This window comes from Bemisia tabaci, chromosome 6 (genome assembly GCF_918797505.1).
Source record: "Bemisia tabaci chromosome 6, PGI_BMITA_v3".
In the NCBI taxonomy this organism is placed as follows: Eukaryota; Metazoa; Arthropoda; class Insecta; order Hemiptera; family Aleyrodidae; genus Bemisia; species Bemisia tabaci.
This window is the reverse complement of record NC_092798.1, coordinates 50,988,744-51,006,915: the sequence shown is the minus strand read 5'-3', so window position 1 is coordinate 51,006,915 and position 18,172 is coordinate 50,988,744. Positions and strand designations below refer to the sequence as shown.

The following is an 18,172-nucleotide window of genomic DNA, read 5'->3' as shown; positions in this document are numbered from 1 at the left end:
AACAACAGTTTGTGGTTTTTGCTAACTCTTTAGAATTCCATTTTTTTTATTTCTGTTTATGAATCCCACAATACAGCATTGGTGGTTGTGTACCGGATTGAAACACTTCTTGATGCCTCTATGAGTAACCATTCTCTTGCAGTAACTTTAGACGGTTTCAATTTTGGGTTGCCTTTGAAAGATAATCAAAAATACACTCATTTTCATCACCTTTTTATCGCTAGACCTTTTCAGAGGTGTCAAAGTATCACAGGTGAACACAAGTGTCCTTTTCCAGCCATTTTCTTACAATCGAAAAGTTGCTCAGAGTTGCAAAGCTCTACACATAAGGATGCATTTTTGCATCTACACTTGATACAACTAAAATCTGACCTTTGCCCTCAACCATTCTAAGACTACAGTCAAAAAGTGGTTGCTTTTTGAAGCATGAAATAAAAATAAAATTTTGGCCTTCTTTCCCATTGTCATTTTTTCAATAACCGCAACATATTATGGAGCTTGTTGCTCAATTCTTAGTCATAGCTGCAACTTCAAGTTTGCAAAGAAGGAGCAGTAAGCTCCTAAGAGCGTTTTTAATTTTAAAAAAATGGTAGGGCAAGTGAATGCAAATATCTTATGTTCATCTCATCTCATAATTATTTTGTACCCCTCTTGAGTGAGCATTTTAACTGTTGAAAGACACCTGAATAATCACATTCCTTAAATCTTCAATGTGTTTCTGGAATGCCTCTGGCAAAGCCCAACCATAAATAAAGAAGCTAAAGTGTCTTGCAGTTTGATACACTATTTTATAAAGCTAATATTTTTTTATCCAATAATTTTTCTGCTAACAATTATAAGTGACTAAAATGAACCCCAAAAAAGTCTGAATTTGCAAATACTTAACTTTAATGGCAGAGCTGGTACCCATATCCATGCACCTATAAATGAGAGAATTGACCGCTATAGTGAGCGTGAACGAAGGAAAGAAAGCCTGTTCTTGAGGAACATGCTACCTGTTTGTAATCAACACATACTCTAATCAATATTACTTGTAGACATTGCTGTAAGGGGAGGGCGGACCCTCCATCAATTTTAACTGTTTGTAATCGCACAATATCACAAGAGTCCTGCACAGAGTAGATGGAGGAAGTCACTGCATTCTTCCTCCTACACACAATTTTTTCAATGCTCTTGCCATCAGAGGAGAAACCATCCTCTGTGGCATGGCTAGGCTTCAAGGCTGTGGCAATACCTGCCAGGCTGAGTTTTCCTCATCAAAATTAACCAGAGTATAAAAGTTTAGGTTCTTCTGTACTCTTAAAACAGAAATTCAAATTTCGAAATTTCAATATACATAAGAATTCATTGGGATGAATGCGAAAGAGCTGCACGACAGGCCGCGACAGTAGAAAAGAACGTCTTGCGATCATGTTTAAAAAAAAACCGCGCAAATCAGTTGACAACCGTTTATTCGTTGATTTTTTTTTTTTTATTTACAAAAAATAGCTGTAAGTACACGACGTACCTAATCGCTTTCAGGTCTGTCTCTCTCGCACACAAGTACAACTCGCTTGGCAAGTCACCGCTACCAAAGGAGCAACGGAGGGTGCACCCTGCTAAAAATGATGAGAAGGTTATTCAGAATTCGCCGACTCACATGAGTAGAATTTCCTAATTATATGAGTAGAAATCCTACTCGTAACACTAGAATATTCTACTCATAAGAGTATAGAATTTCAAATCATATGAATTCAATTTTTTTCATTTTCAGAAGTGGTGTTTTTGAACAGGAGACACCGACATAATTTGTAAATTTAAAAAATAAAAACATTTTGTTCTTATAATTTTTTTGATGCGTTGACTAGTTTCTGAGATATCGGACAAGGTAGATTCAACGCTGAACTCATGTGAGTTGAAATGTCTTGTCATAAGTATGAGTCGGCGAAAAGTGAATTCATATGACTTTGATTTTCTACTCATTCGTACTTACCATTTTTAGCAGGGTATCCACTCTCGGAAGGTCGTGGGGGAATGAGATGATTGATACCTTTGCGAAAAGATGTCGCGAGTTCTGCCAGGCGATTTTCTGTCTCTCTCGCAGACGCAAGCGTCGGGCCAGGCGATTTTCTGTCTCTCTCGCAGACATTAGCGGGGTTTCTGGCTGTTTTCTGTCTCTCTCGCACACAAAAGCGGGCTCCCTGGCTGTTTTCTGTCTCTCTCGCACACATAAGCGGGCTCCCTGTCTGTTTTCTTTCTCTCTCGCAAACATAAGCAGGCCCCTTGGCTGTTTTCTGTCTCTTTCGCACACTCATACGCGTTCCGCCCGGCGATTTTCTGTATCTCTCGCATTCATTAGCTGGCTCCTTGGCTGCTTTCTGTCTCTCTCGCACATATTAGCGGGCTCCCTTACTATTTTCTGTCTCTCTCGCACGCAAAAGCGGGCTCCCTGGCTGTTTCTTGTCTCTCTCGCACACATTAGCGAGCTCCAGGGCTGTTTTTTTGTCGCCCTCGCACACATTAGCGGGCTGCCTGGCTGTTTCTTGTCTCTCTCGCACACATTAGCGAGCTCCAGGGCTGTTTTTTTGTCGCCCTCGCACACATTAGCGGGCTCCCTGGCTATCTTCTGTCTCTCTCGCACACATAGGCGGGCTCCCTGTCTGTTTTCTATCTCTCTCGCACCCGGGCTCTGCCTGTATTTTTGCGAGTGTGTGTGTGCGCGCTAGGTGTCCCTTTGACGAGCCGCGGAATGTTGCATCTGATCAATGAGTGCGAGAGAGATGGACGATACGAGGGCGGCTTGGCAAAGCCGAGTGGTCTCCTTTGACGTGCCGCATCTGCCCAATGAGTGCGAGAGAGAGAGACGACAAAACAGCGTAGCGACCACAACAAGATGAGCCCTGCTCCCCGTTTACGGCCGTTCTTTCCCGGGCTCACGCTCGGAAAGCACTTGGGTGCTTTTGCCGGCAACGGAATTCCCCCGCGCACTACCACCGCGGACCAAATTACGAGGCCCAGCCTGTATTTTTGCGAGTGTGTGTGTGCGCCAGGTGTCCCTTTGACGAGCCGCGGAATGTTGCATCTGATCAATGAGTGCGAGAGAGATGGACGATACGAGGGCGGCTTGGCAAAGCCGAGTGGTCTCCTTTGACGTGCCGCATCTGCCCAATGAGTGCGAGAGAGAGAGACGACAAAACAGCGTATCGACCGCAACAAGATGAGCCCTGCTCCCCGTTTACGGCCGTTCTTTCCCGGGCTCACGCTCGGAAAGCACTTGGGTGCTTTTGCCGGCAACGGAATTCCCCCGCGCACTACCACCGCGGACCAAATTACGAGGCCCAGCCTGTATTTTTGCGAGTGTGTGTGTGCGCCAGGTGTCCCTTTGACGAGCCGCGGAATGTTGCATCTGATCAATGAGTGCGAGAGAGATGGACGATACGAGGGCGGCTTGGCAAAGCCGAGTGGTCTCCTTTGACGTGCCGCATCTGCCCAATGAGTGCGAGAGAGAGAGACGACAAAACAGCGTATCGACCACAACAAGATGAGCCCTGCTCCCCGTTTACGGCCGTTCTTTCCCGGGCTCACGCTCGGAAAGCACTTGGGTGCTTTTGCCGGCAACGGAATTCCCCCGCGCACTACCACCGCGGACCAAATTACGAGGCCCAGCCTGTATTTTTGCGAGTGTGTGTGTGCGCCAGGTGTCCCTTTGACGAGCCGCGGAATGTTGCATCTGATCAATGAGTGCGAGAGAGATGGACGATACGAGGGCGGCTTGGCAAAGCCGAGTGGTCTCCTTTGACGTGCCGCATCTGCCCAATGAGTGCGAGAGAGAGAGACGACAAAACAGCGTATCGACCGCAACAAGATGAGCCCTGCTCCCCGTTTACGGCCGTTCTTTCCCGGGCTCACGCTCGGAAAGCACTTGGGTGCTTTTGCCGGCAACGGAATTCCCCCGCGCACTACCACCGCGGACCAAATTACGAGGCCCAGCCTGTATTTTTGCGAGTGTGTGTGTGCGCCAGGTGTCCCTTTGACGAGCCGCGGAATGTTGCATCTGATCAATGAGTGCGAGAGAGATGGACGATACGAGGGCGGCTTGGCAAAGCCGAGTGGTCTCCTTTGACGTGCCGCATCTGCCCAATGAGTGCGAGAGAGAGAGACGACAAAACAGCGTATCGACCGCAACAAGATGAGCCCTGCTCCCCGTTTACGGCCGTTCTTTCCCGGGCTCACGCTCGGAAAGCACTTGGGTGCTTTTGCCGGCAACGGAATTCCCCCGCGCACTACCACCGCGGACCAAATTACGAGGCCCAGCCTGTATTTTTGCGAGTGTGTGTGTGCGCCAGGTGTCCCTTTGACGAGCCGCGGAATGTTGCATCTGATCAATGAGTGCGAGAGAGATGGACGATACGAGGGCGGCTTGGCAAAGCCGAGTGGTCTCCTTTGACGTGCCGCATCTGCCCAATGAGTGCGAGAGAGAGAGACGACAAAACAGCGTATCGACCGCAACAAGATGAGCCCTGCTCCCCGTTTACGGCCGTTCTTTCCCGGGCTCACGCTCGGAAAGCACTTGGGTGCTTTTGCCGGCAACGGAATTCCCCCGCGCACTACCACCGCGGACCAAATTACGAGGCCCAGCCTGTATTTTTGCGAGTGTGTGTGTGCGCCAGGTGTCCCTTTGACGAGCCGCGGAATGTTGCATCTGATCAATGAGTGCGAGAGAGATGGACGATACGAGGGCGGCTTGGCAAAGCCGAGTGGTCTCCTTTGACGTGCCGCATCTGCCCAATGAGTGCGAGAGAGAGAGACGACAAAACAGCGTATCGACCGCAACAAGATGAGCCCTGCTCCCCGTTTACGGCCGTTCTTTCCCGGGCTCACGCTCGGAAAGCACTTGGGTGCTTTTGCCGGCAACGGAATTCCCCCGCGCACTACCACCGCGGACCAAATTACGAGGCCCAGCCTGTATTTTTGCGAGTGTGTGTGTGCGCCAGGTGTCCCTTTGACGAGCCGCGGAATGTTGCATCTGATCAATGAGTGCGAGAGAGATGGACGATACGAGGGCGGCTTGGCAAAGCCGAGTGGTCTCCTTTGACGTGCCGCATCTGCCCAATGAGTGCGAGAGAGAGAGACGACAAAACAGCGTATCGACCACAACAAGATGAGCCCTGCTCCCCGTTTACGGCCGTTCTTTCCCGGGCTCACGCTCGGAAAGCACTTGGGTGCTTTTGCCGGCAACGGAATTCCCCCGCGCACTACCACCGCGGACCAAATTACGAGGCCCAGCCTGTATTTTTGCGAGTGTGTGTGTGCGCCAGGTGTCCCTTTGACGAGCCGCGGAATGTTGCATCTGATCAATGAGTGCGAGAGAGATGGACGATACGAGGGCGGCTTGGCAAAGCCGAGTGGTCTCCTTTGACGTGCCGCATCTGCCCAATGAGTGCGAGAGAGAGAGACGACAAAACAGCGTATCGACCACAACAAGATGAGCCCTGCTCCCCGTTTACGGCCGTTCTTTCCCGGGCTCACGCTCGGAAAGCACTTGGGTGCTTTTGCCGGCAACGGAATTCCCCCGCGCACTACCACCGCGGACCAAATTACGAGGCCCAGCCTGTATTTTTGCGAGTGTGTGTGTGCGCCAGGTGTCCCTTTGACGAGCCGCGGAATGTTGCATCTGATCAATGAGTGCGAGAGAGATGGACGATACGAGGGCGGCTTGGCAAAGCCGAGTGGTCTCCTTTGACGTGCCGCATCTGCCCAATGAGTGCGAGAGAGAGAGACGACAAAACAGCGTATCGACCGCAACAAGATGAGCCCTGCTCCCCGTTTACGGCCGTTCTTTCCCGGGCTCACGCTCGGAAAGCACTTGGGTGCTTTTGCCGGCAACGGAATTCCCCCGCGCACTACCACCGCGGACCAAATTACGAGGCCCAGCCTGTATTTTTGCGAGTGTGTGTGTGCGCCAGGTGTCCCTTTGACGAGCCGCGGAATGTTGCATCTGATCAATGAGTGCGAGAGAGATGGACGATACGAGGGCGGCTTGGCAAAGCCGAGTGGTCTCCTTTGACGTGCCGCATCTGCCCAATGAGTGCGAGAGAGAGAGACGACAAAACAGCGTATCGACCGCAACAAGATGAGCCCTGCTCCCCGTTTACGGCCGTTCTTTCCCGGGCTCACGCTCGGAAAGCACTTGGGTGCTTTTGCCGGCAACGGAATTCCCCCGCGCACTACCACCGCGGACCAAATTACGAGGCCCAGCCTGTATTTTTGCGAGTGTGTGTGTGCGCCAGGTGTCCCTTTGACGAGCCGCGGAATGTTGCATCTGATCAATGAGTGCGAGAGAGATGGACGATACGAGGGCGGCTTGGCAAAGCCGAGTGGTCTCCTTTGACGTGCCGCATCTGCCCAATGAGTGCGAGAGAGAGAGACGACAAAACAGCGTATCGACCACAACAAGATGAGCCCTGCTCCCCGTTTACGGCCGTTCTTTCCCGGGCTCACGCTCGGAAAGCACTTGGGTGCTTTTGCCGGCAACGGAATTCCCCCGCGCACTACCACCGCGGACCAAATTACGAGGCCCAGCCTGTATTTTTGCGAGTGTGTGTGTGCGCCAGGTGTCCCTTTGACGAGCCGCGGAATGTTGCATCTGATCAATGAGTGCGAGAGAGATGGACGATACGAGGGCGGCTTGGCAAAGCCGAGTGGTCTCCTTTGACGTGCCGCATCTGCCCAATGAGTGCGAGAGAGAGAGACGACAAAACAGCGTATCGACCACAACAAGATGAGCCCTGCTCCCCGTTTACGGCCGTTCTTTCCCGGGCTCACGCTTGGAAACATAGAGTACATACATATAGTTGTAAAAGTAAATGGGAGAGCTGGCGCCATGTTCTGCTCGACGAATTCCGAGCCCGGTGTGCGCCGAGTATAGATTGACTTCATCGGTGCGCCAGTAGATAGCGACTCTATTGTACTCTGTGGTTACTTTGCCAATTTATTTGTTTTGAAAGGTTATTATCACATAATTTAGACATTAATGAGACCCAAAAGGTTCCCCGCGTAAAACTACTTGTTATTTTTGGTTAAATCGCCTTTATCGCCGTAGTATTCATTAAGTAATCCAGTCCATTTCCGACTTCCGTTGTCTCATATGTGTCATTATGTGTTCAAACTTCTTCTCATTTTCAATCAACTATGCTAAGTAGTTTTTGACTGATCAGTGACTTTAGTCTCAGTTATCGCTTATGGCTTGCTATGATGTCGCTCAACAATCTGCTGAAAGTGAGTGTGAAGCGGAATTGGACCCCAGGATTCGGGTAAGCTCATACGATATGTAAGCCCTACGTTGTTTCAGCTTTCCAGTTGAACTGAAGAATGATCTCCTTCCACTGCTCTCAATGCATTGAGGCATGTTTTATTTGTATTATTAGTTGCTGTCGCAACGCATTAAGGTCGTGGCTATATGACATCTCAATTTGCCTACTGCATTGCTGCAGCATCAGCAATATACCTTGAGTAGCTGGACATAGTGCAAGGTACACTCTACTACAGGTATGGACAAACGGGGTGCCGAAGTGGCAGCGCTGAGAAAATCGGCGATCGAGTGACGTATGAAGTCGTACCGTCCATTTGCCGCGCAGGTCTTCGCAGTCGTACTCTCGATGCTGTCAAATCTACGCGTTTTGACGACTTTCTAAAATTCCATTTGTCCATACCTGTAGTAGAGTGTACCTTGGACATAGTGTGAAGGAATGTTACTTCTCTTCAGAAAGAATAAATTCACTTAAGTCTGAATTCTACATCCTGATACATGATGCTGCCTTACTTTAAACGTTAGTAAAGGAGGTGTGGATGTAATAATTTAACACATTAACACGACCAAGGCATGTTGTGGCCTAAGTAGTAGTGCAGGAGCCGCACTTTCATGTGCTGGCTCTGAACAATGTTCCCAAATTATGTTCCTACTTGTTCTTTAACCTGAATCAGGAATTAAGTGACAGTTTAGGGTTGACAGTGAGTTAGGAATCATGAGATCTTATCTCATGGACAAGCAGATGAATCGGTTTACAGTTTAAAATTCATTTGCTGGTATCTGGCATCTGACACTGTCTAAAGAGAAGAATACCGTCAAGTGCGGGCACCTGATGCCAATGCTGATTCATTGAAGGAGATATCCTGTAAGAAAGTGAAGTTTAAGGAACAACCAGGATGATATCTAGAGCTTGAACTGTGTTTTCGATAAAATGTTACAATAATAAAAACTTCATTCAAATCATCTTATTTTACTTCCAAAATCGATTTTCTGCATATATAAGTGAAGCAAATGTGTAAAATTGGTACGTGATAGCTCTTCAAGGAGTATGAACGATTTCAATTTGAGCTGTACTTAAGTAATGATACTAATCATTCACTCGGAAAAGTTTGATATCAAATCTGGCCCAGGCATGGAAGTGCAAAAGGATATTTTTAAGCTTAAGGGACTGCACTGAGGCCTAAGGTCTGTACTAAGAGACTGTAAACAGGCGACCCTTTACTAATTTTGCTTTTCTCTCCATTTTAGATTGAGCTAGAAAGATTGAATAATGCCACGGACAAGATTAACAAATTGGAAGTTGAGCTGGATGTAAGTGTTCTTCATATTGCTCTTAGTTATATTAAATAGTTCAGTTTTTCATTTGCTACCTTGAGCAGTTTAAGGTGAATCCAGGCTTAGAACTTCGCGATTTGGCCACCACGTCGCGCTGCTCAGAATAGCCGTATATATTTGCCAAAATAATAAAAACCGTAAAACTTATTCAAGATTGGGGATCCAGGGGATATAGTAACATACTTGAGGAACATTCAGTAAAACAATCTTCTCAAAATTCCTAAAAATAAACTCGTAACTACGGCGGAAAGTAATTCCCACTGCGGCAATGGGAGAGAGAGAGACAGAACATGAGGGATTCGGTTGTGCGCTCGGCCGCTGCCTCTGAGCTGAAAGTTTCAGCCGTACTTTCTCTGCGCTTGTAATTCTAATTGCCAATATTTTTGGCTCAAAAAATCAAGCAAAAAATAATCTATATCTTGTGGATCTGCTTTTTGTAATTTGAGGAATATTATTTCAGTAATCGTAGAAATAAAGTGAAATTCTCAGTGAAGACTGGTGGCGCTATCTCCAATCTTGAATTATCCCTAATCGAACCCTGGATTCACCTTAAAATACCTACAAACATATTGATGGTGAGGTTGCCAAACTAGGTATTTCGGTTTGCGACGTTGCAGACTTCCTGTTAGGTATACTTTCTTTTATAAATGAAAAGTTACTCAATGACAATTCTTCAAAACTTCTGTGACTTTTCACTTTGTGGGAAGAAAATTTTGTGAAAACTATGAGGAATGGTGTCGATTTGTTCTCTTTTAAAAAAATAAAATGGGAATAGAAATTGTATAACATTATGAACGAGATGCGTTGTTTCGTAGTTTCACTAGGTATCAATATTTTTCCTCATACATAGCTCATTGTTCTGACCTCTCTATGTTTTTGAGTAGATTATACTTGCCCATACTTAGACCCTACAGAGGTTTCACGTAAAACTCTCTCCACTTCTATGCGATCGGCTACTTATGGTGTGTTTTTCAAGTATGAATTTGAATTCCTCTCATTCGATTAATGATCTGTAGATAAAAAAAAGTTTGTTTAAGACAGCGTCAAACTCACTATGCATTGAAGATTGCGTAAAAAATACAGTGCATTCCAATCCAACCTGCAAAAGTATTTTTTGAAGTTATGACAAATGACATCTTTGGGTACATGCCTCCATTTTTAAGTGTCTGATATTCTGAAAAATTCAATTCAATTTATTTATTTTCTTCAGTTTAAAATGTACAAAAATAGTTACAATCAACTTCACTCATCCGTGAGTTCAACTTGTGTGGATGGGTCAGTTATACATGTTTAATTTAAATTTAAATTTTTAAAACGATTACAATGTTAAATAAAATAAAGAAATTTGTATCAAAATAGTTTACATTTGTTTTGTTCTTTTTAATTTATCTAGGTTAGATTCAATATCTAGGCCCTCGTTCCAATTTCACCTGTTTTCACATACCAGCATAAAAAAAGTTATTACAGAAATGAGTTAGGAACAATTGGATTGCACTTCGCAAAAAGGAACCAAGAGAATTCCAGCGTCGCCATGATTGTGCAACTTGAATCTTGGCCAGAAACAAGTTGCAAAAATCCAGCAACACTGTAAATATTTTATAGGTAGACCAAAAATGCAAGAGTTGAAAATTCAGAATGAAGCTTGCAAACACACTTACAACTAGTTAAAATGAAAATTGATTTTTCAGAAGCTTTTCTAAATTGTACAAAAATTCCATCACATGTACAGGCAAAAAACTTTTTCATATGAAACGCCAAGGGTTGAGCTTTATAATCTCTGATTAAATTTTTTGTTTGACTTATTTTGTAAATTACAGGAAGCCAACACAACTTTTAGACTCTTGATGGGAGAGTCTACACGAAGACTGAAACTCCTTGCTCGAAAACTTGGTAGCTGCATAGAAAAAGCGCGACCATACTATGATGCAATTGAAATTGCAAGACAAGCTCAACAGGAATGTCAAAGAGCAGCTGAAAGATTTCAGAGAGCTAATGGTGAGTCTCATTAACTTTTCGCATGAAGAACTTATGACCCCAAATTCTGTCTCTGGTCCAGAGGCTCGACCTAAATCTTTGGCATTTGTATCACTGTTTTATTGATGGCCACAGTACCAAACTTTGTAACTTTCTTGCGGTGATTCAGATATTCACTCCTATTTTATTTTGTCCAAGTGAAATAAGCTAACTTTCTAACTTGAAATTCATACAGAATATTCTGCCAGCCGAGTGAAAAATCGAAGAAGTTTTCAAAAAACCATGTCAACTCGTTTTCCAAAGAAAAAATAAAGTATGATAGGAAGTCCCCTATGGAGGTACGTAGTTTTGCCTTTCGGCTATTGATATTACACTTCGTATCAATTGAATCGAGGTATGCGAAAACGCCGGATGTCCAAGACAGTGTTTCAGAATTTGGGTGGACAATTTCGTTGTAACTTAGCGACACAAGATGGTTTAAGACATTGGGAATGTAGAACAATTTTATAAATAATCCCCTGAGTGTAATTAAACACTTACAAGAGATTGATCCTATTCATCAGTGTCATGGGACAAAAGAAACCCACTGCAATCAGGAAACCCCGTTTTGGACAACGGACGTTTTCGCATACGTCAATTCAATTAAGCGCGTCATTTTTATTCATATTAAATGATAAAATTACTCTACCCATAAATTTAAATGTAACTTCTTATCTCTACCAATACCATTTTTAGCTTTATCTAACCCTTTAAGTTAATTTACCTATAGTCCGTGTGAAAAATTCCTCCAGCGTATTTTAATAATTGAGGCACTGGATGCGAAAAGGGCACTTCTCGGTTGCAGTGTTTCAGATTCTCCTCTAATATTTAATTCATTGTAAAGAAAGTGAATCCATTTCACTAAAATTGTTCCTGAGTATTCCTTATGATTCTACAATTTTCCATGGGAAGAATTCAGGAATAACCATCCATTAAATTCTCCTCCGAGGAATTAAATACCAATAGAGATTCTGAAACACCGCAAACGAGAAGTGCCCTCTTCGCATCTAGTGCCTCAATTGTTCACTTCCAAGTGAGGATTATATATATGGCATGCTAAAATCCCACTTGCTTGTTACAGAGTTACATCAAGAAGCAAAGCTCACTGTTGCTCACGCTGAACAGAGGTTCATGAGCAAGCAGAATGAATGGGAGTTTGACAATGCATGGCAAGAAAAATTGAACAATGCAATTATCAAGGTGGGCTAAGGATTTCAACAGTCACTCAGGGGTTTTATTCTTTCTGTAATACCACTCCAGGAGAGAGGGTTTTTTAATATTTAGTTTGAATGGATTCTAGTATCATGAAAACAGGGTTGCCACAGTCAGAGAAAACCAGGAAATGTCAGGGAAAATTCATTAAATCACCTTCATTTGCTTTCTAGAATGGGTTTGAGGTTTGGAACAACAAATTGTGCACAAAAACTATTTTCAATTATGCCCTCTTAACCATTCGTCACATCTTCAATTGTCAGGGAATTCTACCAAAATTTGTCCGGGAAATCAGGAAAATGTCAGGGAATTTCATTTTCTAAATTCAGTGGCAACCCTGTGAAAAGAAACCCAAAGAAGAATCTTAATTTTTATTTTACTTGATTCATCTGGTGAATACTGGCTTTAAATCAATCTCATCAGTCTCATGGACCGCGTTGAGCAGAAAGAAACCAAGTCACATCAGCCATCGCCAAATTTAATTGGGTAATTCAATTTATTTACATGAAAACGGTTGTGCAGATTTTCGTGAAAATTTCAGGCATTTTCTGCTTGAAACGAAGCAAATTCCTTGAAAGTTTCAAAGGGATCCGCACAATCGTTTTCTTGCAAATAATTAAAGTACCCAGTTAAGTTTGGCAATAGCTGATGTGGCTTGGTTCCTTTCTGCTAAACGCTATCCATTTGTAATGTTCGGTTGTTTCCTTTCCCAATTTTCAATTGCAAAATTTTGAAATTTATGGTCGATTTCACTTTTTTTTTTACCAAGATTGCCCTACGTTATGTTCAAACCAGTTTCTTAGAAAGTGCTTTCAATAGGTCAAAGGAAAATCATCTTAAGCAAATAAAAATATTAATGAATGCTTTCTCTGAATACTAATAAAATGAGACAGAAATTTGAAGTGCCACAAATGGTAGTGAATGATATCTCAGTGTTATCATTTTTATGTCAGGGTTTATTTCATAATTTTTTTTCTCTTACTTGTATTTTAATTTACCTATTTGATGCAGGTGACAGATGCAGAGCTTATGAAAACAGAAAGTGAACGTGAACATAGGAAGAAAGCATCTCTGTTTCATGCTGCCGAGCAAAAGGTATGGATTTAAGTATTCCCAAATTTATCTGGAGCCCCTTTACAGAATATCAAGCAGACAAGGGAAACATCCATCAACAAAAAGTTTGAGTGGCCATTTTCTATTTCTTTATCTAAAAACAAAATTTGACTGCATTATGCAATTAGGGACTCCTATTTCTGACTTTTCCTTCAAAGTTCCTATCTGCATAATCCAAATAATGGCACTTACAATGTCTCTTATCCAGAATTGGTGGTCTCTGTTTGCTCAATATAGTCTATTTGTGACTGAATCTGTGAAGGCGGACCTAATCTTCCAGTAGAAAACCGTCCTTAACTTTTTTCAACGTCTTTCTACAATCCAAGAATTTTTGTCTTGGAACCTAGGACTAATATCTCTTTCAATTTTTGAGAATTTAGGGTCAAAATTGCACCAAAAGTGCTAGATTTTCTTCCTCCATACGTTTGCAACAAGTTGAGGAGAATTTTCTCATTTGGAAGATGAGGTCCCTTTCTACAGATCTATACGGTCACATTTATACTCGAGTTCTATCAAAACCAAGCTAAATGATGATTCAACTAACAGATTAGCCAACGGAAATCACAACCAAGAAAAAGAAAAAGCAGTCAATGATTTTGCACTCTCTTTGCTGGAAATGCAAAACTCTGCATTATCATGCATGGTCATATTCTGCCGTGCTAAAGAAGAACGCCAATGTTCATGAACGTGAATGTTCATACGGATGAACATTCGAGAGTTGCCAAATTTCCTTCGATAAAATGTTTATTTTTGAGGAAAGTTACCAATATTTTTCCTTTAAATTTTAAGGAGCTTTAGAACAAAATACGAACAAAATTCTCTGAATAATTGAAAGGAAAATATTCATAAGTTTACTAGCGAATTCGTGTTTTATTGAAGAAATTTGGAAATGCCTGAAGGTTCATACAGCGTTTTTCCTTAGCACAGTAGTATTGCTGTAAGGAGTTGATACCTTTCAATGGCTGAACTCTTGTTTAAAACTTGTTTTTCAACATTGAACTTGTTGACTCAAAAATGGCTCTTAACCATTTGCCCTCCTCTGGGTCACATCTGGGACAGCTCGAAGCTGTTGATGGAACTGTTGGCAGAATTTTTCGCATTTGGTGATTGATATGCTTTGTTAAGTCTAATTGTAACGTGAATTCTATGTTTATGCTCTTTCGCCTTCAATCTTGGATTATGAGCGTTAATTAGGTCAGATTTAGGTTTAATTCTAGAGAGATTTTGAGGTTTTGAGCAGCTGCAAAAATATCCAAACACACTCGTTTTTTTACTATTGAAAATTTGAAAAAAAAAAAAAAAAAAAAAAAAAAAAAAACTTGAATTTTTGTCCTCTCAAAACAGAGTAAATTGTGTCAGGTTACTCAGTAAAAATCAAGCGGATTTTAATCACAAAATCTGCTATGTAGGTAGCTGGCTATTCACGTATAATTTATAAAGTTTTACCCTCGTCCCCCCCTTTTTATGTTTTTAGCAACTTGTTTTAAGCAAGACATTTTTCCTTTGCTTGTTATCAGGCACAGCTATTTGAGCAAAAGCTGAAGTCAAATATTGCAAAATCAAGGCCTTATTTTGATGAGAAAATGATCTGCGAACGGCAATTGTCAAATCAAAAACAGCGCATTTTAGAATTGAGAAAAGCAGTGACAGAAGCTAAACAAGAATATGCTGATTCTCTGCGAAGACTAGAGGATATCTCTGAAGAGATTCATATGAAACGTAGAATGAAGGTAAATCATCATAATGTTTAGACTATTCCTATGAAAAATCAAGTATTATTTGAAAATCAGTTTTACGGAATCCTTCTCAAACTTCATGAAGCTTGTTTCGAGCAAGAAACGAAGAATGAGGATTGAAGATGGCACTGAGTGCCAAAAGGCCTTAAGGCTTCAGAATATTCTGATAGAAATAATATTGTAGAGTTCACTCCTCTTTATCCAGTATTAAACCTTGAAAATAATTCTAACTCTCCCTCTAAAAAATCAGAAGGTGAACGATTTGTTTCTGCCAAAATCGTAATTAGTCAGATTACAATTGAATCGGCTCATGCGAAAACCGATAATGTCCATTTTCTCTTATCTTGAGTAAACTGCAAAAAACTGTAGAAGCCTTTTAAATGCGGGATTAAGAAATGTTTAGAAGTTAATTATTACAAGATTGGATTGTAGAAAAGGATCCCTAACAGTTTCCAGCTCCACTTCTGTCTGGGACAGAGTAATTAAAAAGAAAGGACTCTGGACATTAGCGGTTTTCGCATGATACGTAAAAATCGCCGAGTTTTGGAGCAGTTTGATACTTTTAAAATTCATTCTAAAGATATGAAAGCGGTAGATTATCATTCACATAAAGTTGGAACAATAAAATTCTGGACAATTGCGGTACTTAAAATAAGTTTCATCATGAAACTACCAGCAATAAACTGGACATTAGCGGTTTTCACATGATTTGTGCGTGGACGGTTCTAAAACATCGAAAACGCATATTTTTCTGTATGCCTTTCTGGAAAAATCAGGTGTTCTCTAAGTATTTTGAAGCGTTGAATCCGAATATGACCTCCGTTTCTTCCCATCACCGTCCAATTTTCCGGAAAAGCCGATTTCACTCGGAAAAATGACCATTTTTGGGCATTTTCGGTGTTTTTCCGACTGTTGTCCCCTGCAGAATGTAGGTGTAATTTTTTTAGCTACGAGATTCAATTTTGCCGATGTCTTCTTAACTTATGAGTCCGGACATGACCTTAGTTTTTCCTGTTCACCTCTCAGTTTTCCGGGAAAGCAACTTTTTCCCGAGAAAATGAGCAAATTTGACGTATATTTGTCGTGCATGTAATTTATTTTTATAAATTTTCCTGGACCCGTGGTAGTATGTTACTTGTGTATTTTGAGCTGCTGAAACCGAATATGACCTTGGTTCCTTTCTATCACACTTCAGATTTCTGGTGAAGCCGATTTTTCCGAGCCTAAAATTGTGTATCGTAAAAGCTTTGCCGGATAGAAGTGTATTCAAAATTCATTTTAAAAATGTCTCCGATGTGTGATACATCGATTCCTTTGTATTTTGAACTGTTAAATTCAAATATGATCTCAGATTTTTCCGATCACCCATTATTTTCCCGAAAAAGTCGCTTTGCCTAAGAAAACGCTCTTTCCAGGTATTTTTGCGATGATTTTTCTGCTGTACAGAAGTTCAAAAATCCTCTGGTGGGTGATAACGAATTTCTAAGGTCGTATTCAGGTTTTTCAGCTCAAAATACGTGATAATCACACATGCGGAAAATGTTTTGAAAATCCCTGGAAGTGGGAACAGTCCGGAAAAGCTTTTTGCCCGGAAAAATCGGACCTTCTAGAAAACAGGGGGTTTGTCAAAGATGAGAGAAGGTCAAATTCGAGTTCAGTGCCTTTTAATACAGCAAGAGAGACCTGAAGAGGATTTCGGAAAATTTCTGAAACTCCTTAGAACAGGAAAATCATCGCAAAAATACCTGGAAGGAGCATTTTCTTGGGAAAAGCGACTTTTTCGGAAAAATAATGGGTGATCGGAAAAATCTGAGATCATATTTGAATTCAACAGTTCAAAATACAAAAGAATCGATGTATCACACATCGGAGACATTTTTAAAATGAATTTTGAATACACTTCTATCCGGCAAAGCTTTTACGATACACAATTTTAGGCTCGGAAAAATCGGCTTTACCGGAAATCTGAAGTGTGATAGAAAGGAACCAAGGTCATATTCGGTTTCAGCAGCTCAAAATACACAAGTAACATACTACTACGGGTCCAGGAAAATTTATGAAAATAAATTGCATGAACGACAAATATATGTCGAATTTGCTCATTTTCTCGGGAAAAAGTTGCTTTCTTGGAAAACTGAACGGGAAAAACTGAAGTCATGTCCGGACTCATAAGTTAAGAAGACATCGGCAAAATTGAATCTCGTAGCTAAAAAAATTACACCTACATTCTGCAGGGGACAACAGTCGGAAAAACACCGAAAATGCCCAAAAATGGTCATTTTTCCGAGTGAAATCGGCTTTTCCGGAAAATTGGACGGTGATGGGAAGAAACGGAGGTCATATTCGGATTCAGCGCCTCAAAATGCAAAAAGACCACTGAATGTCGTCCAGGAGACTTTTTTTATATTGGTTTGTTGTACAGTATTATGAGGAATATAACGAAAGATGGACATCAGCGGTTTCCGCATGATTCGGACCACGGCCTCCCCTAAAAAAAGGCTTCAAACCCAAGGAACAAACATTTTCACCACACTAATGAATGTGTCTGACCTCCGAGAGTATTTTAACCCAAAAATCTCAAAATTGAAAAAAATGGACATTAGCGGTTTTCGCACAAGCCGATTCAATTTTAGGAAGTACATATAAGATTACTTGCTTAGGGTCATATGTTTGAGCTTTATGTATTATAGAAAATTTAAAAGCACAACAATTTTGCAGCATAATTACAAGGATTTTTTTTTTTTCAAATAGACAGGCTTTCAAAAGGCTTAATGTGGAAAATTTTTCACTGTTTATGATGTTCAATTCAAGGTGTCCGTAAGACCTCACTCACAGAAAAAGTCTCGAAACCACATTATTAAAAAACAAGCGTGCTATGCCAATCACTTTGCTAATTTTGATGGTCTTCATTTTTCAGTTGGGCAATGTGAGTCCGTGTGGTGTTCGTGAACCAGGAGTTGGAGCTGAAGTAAACGATGACCGAGCATCAGATGACATGGCAGCCTGTTCAGCGTTTGCGTATAATGGATACTTCCAAACTATCGACAATGCATACAATTGTGATAATATGAATGATTACACCGTGCCATATTCTTCAAGTAATAACTCCATCTCAAGGAATAGTCTCGATTATGAAACCGAGCTTGACAAATGTGATAAGAGGAGCCTTGCGAGTGTCTCTGCCACCACTTCATCCGCTGTCAGTGAGATTGATGAAACAGAATGGGCTTCATATAGAGAGGTAAATTGTTTTACAATGGCTAAGGAACAGTAAGACTGCATTTCGCAATCAGGAACTATTATTATATATTAGAATATATATTACTATTAGCTATTATTACATTATATGTATATATATATATATATATTATATATTAGGAACTAACTAGCTCATCTATAAAATCTCCTATGTGCATAAGGAAACTTATGGTGCATTCGTTGTCTTTAATCTGAGCTGGAAATTGAAATTCCTAAT

At 41.9% G+C, this 18,172-nt stretch overlaps 1 protein-coding gene across 1 annotated transcript in view; it reads left to right on the top strand.

The window, feature by feature from the left end:
* The first annotated feature begins 6,947 nt into the window (after positions 1–6,947).
* LOC109034741 (SH3 domain-binding protein 5 homolog) overlaps positions 6,948–18,172 on the top strand; it is an 18,545-nt gene continuing 7,320 nt past the window's right edge. The window contains exons 1-7 of the mRNA XM_019048038.2: positions 6,948–7,292; positions 8,537–8,599; positions 10,441–10,618; positions 11,718–11,836; positions 12,860–12,943; positions 14,479–14,691; positions 17,615–17,938. Of these exons, the coding sequence (XP_018903583.2) occupies positions 7,221–7,292; positions 8,537–8,599; positions 10,441–10,618; positions 11,718–11,836; positions 12,860–12,943; positions 14,479–14,691; positions 17,615–17,938 (1,053 nt within the window). The 5' untranslated portion in view covers positions 6,948–7,220. The remainder of the gene's footprint in view (positions 7,293–8,536; positions 8,600–10,440; positions 10,619–11,717; positions 11,837–12,859; positions 12,944–14,478; positions 14,692–17,614; positions 17,939–18,172) is intronic.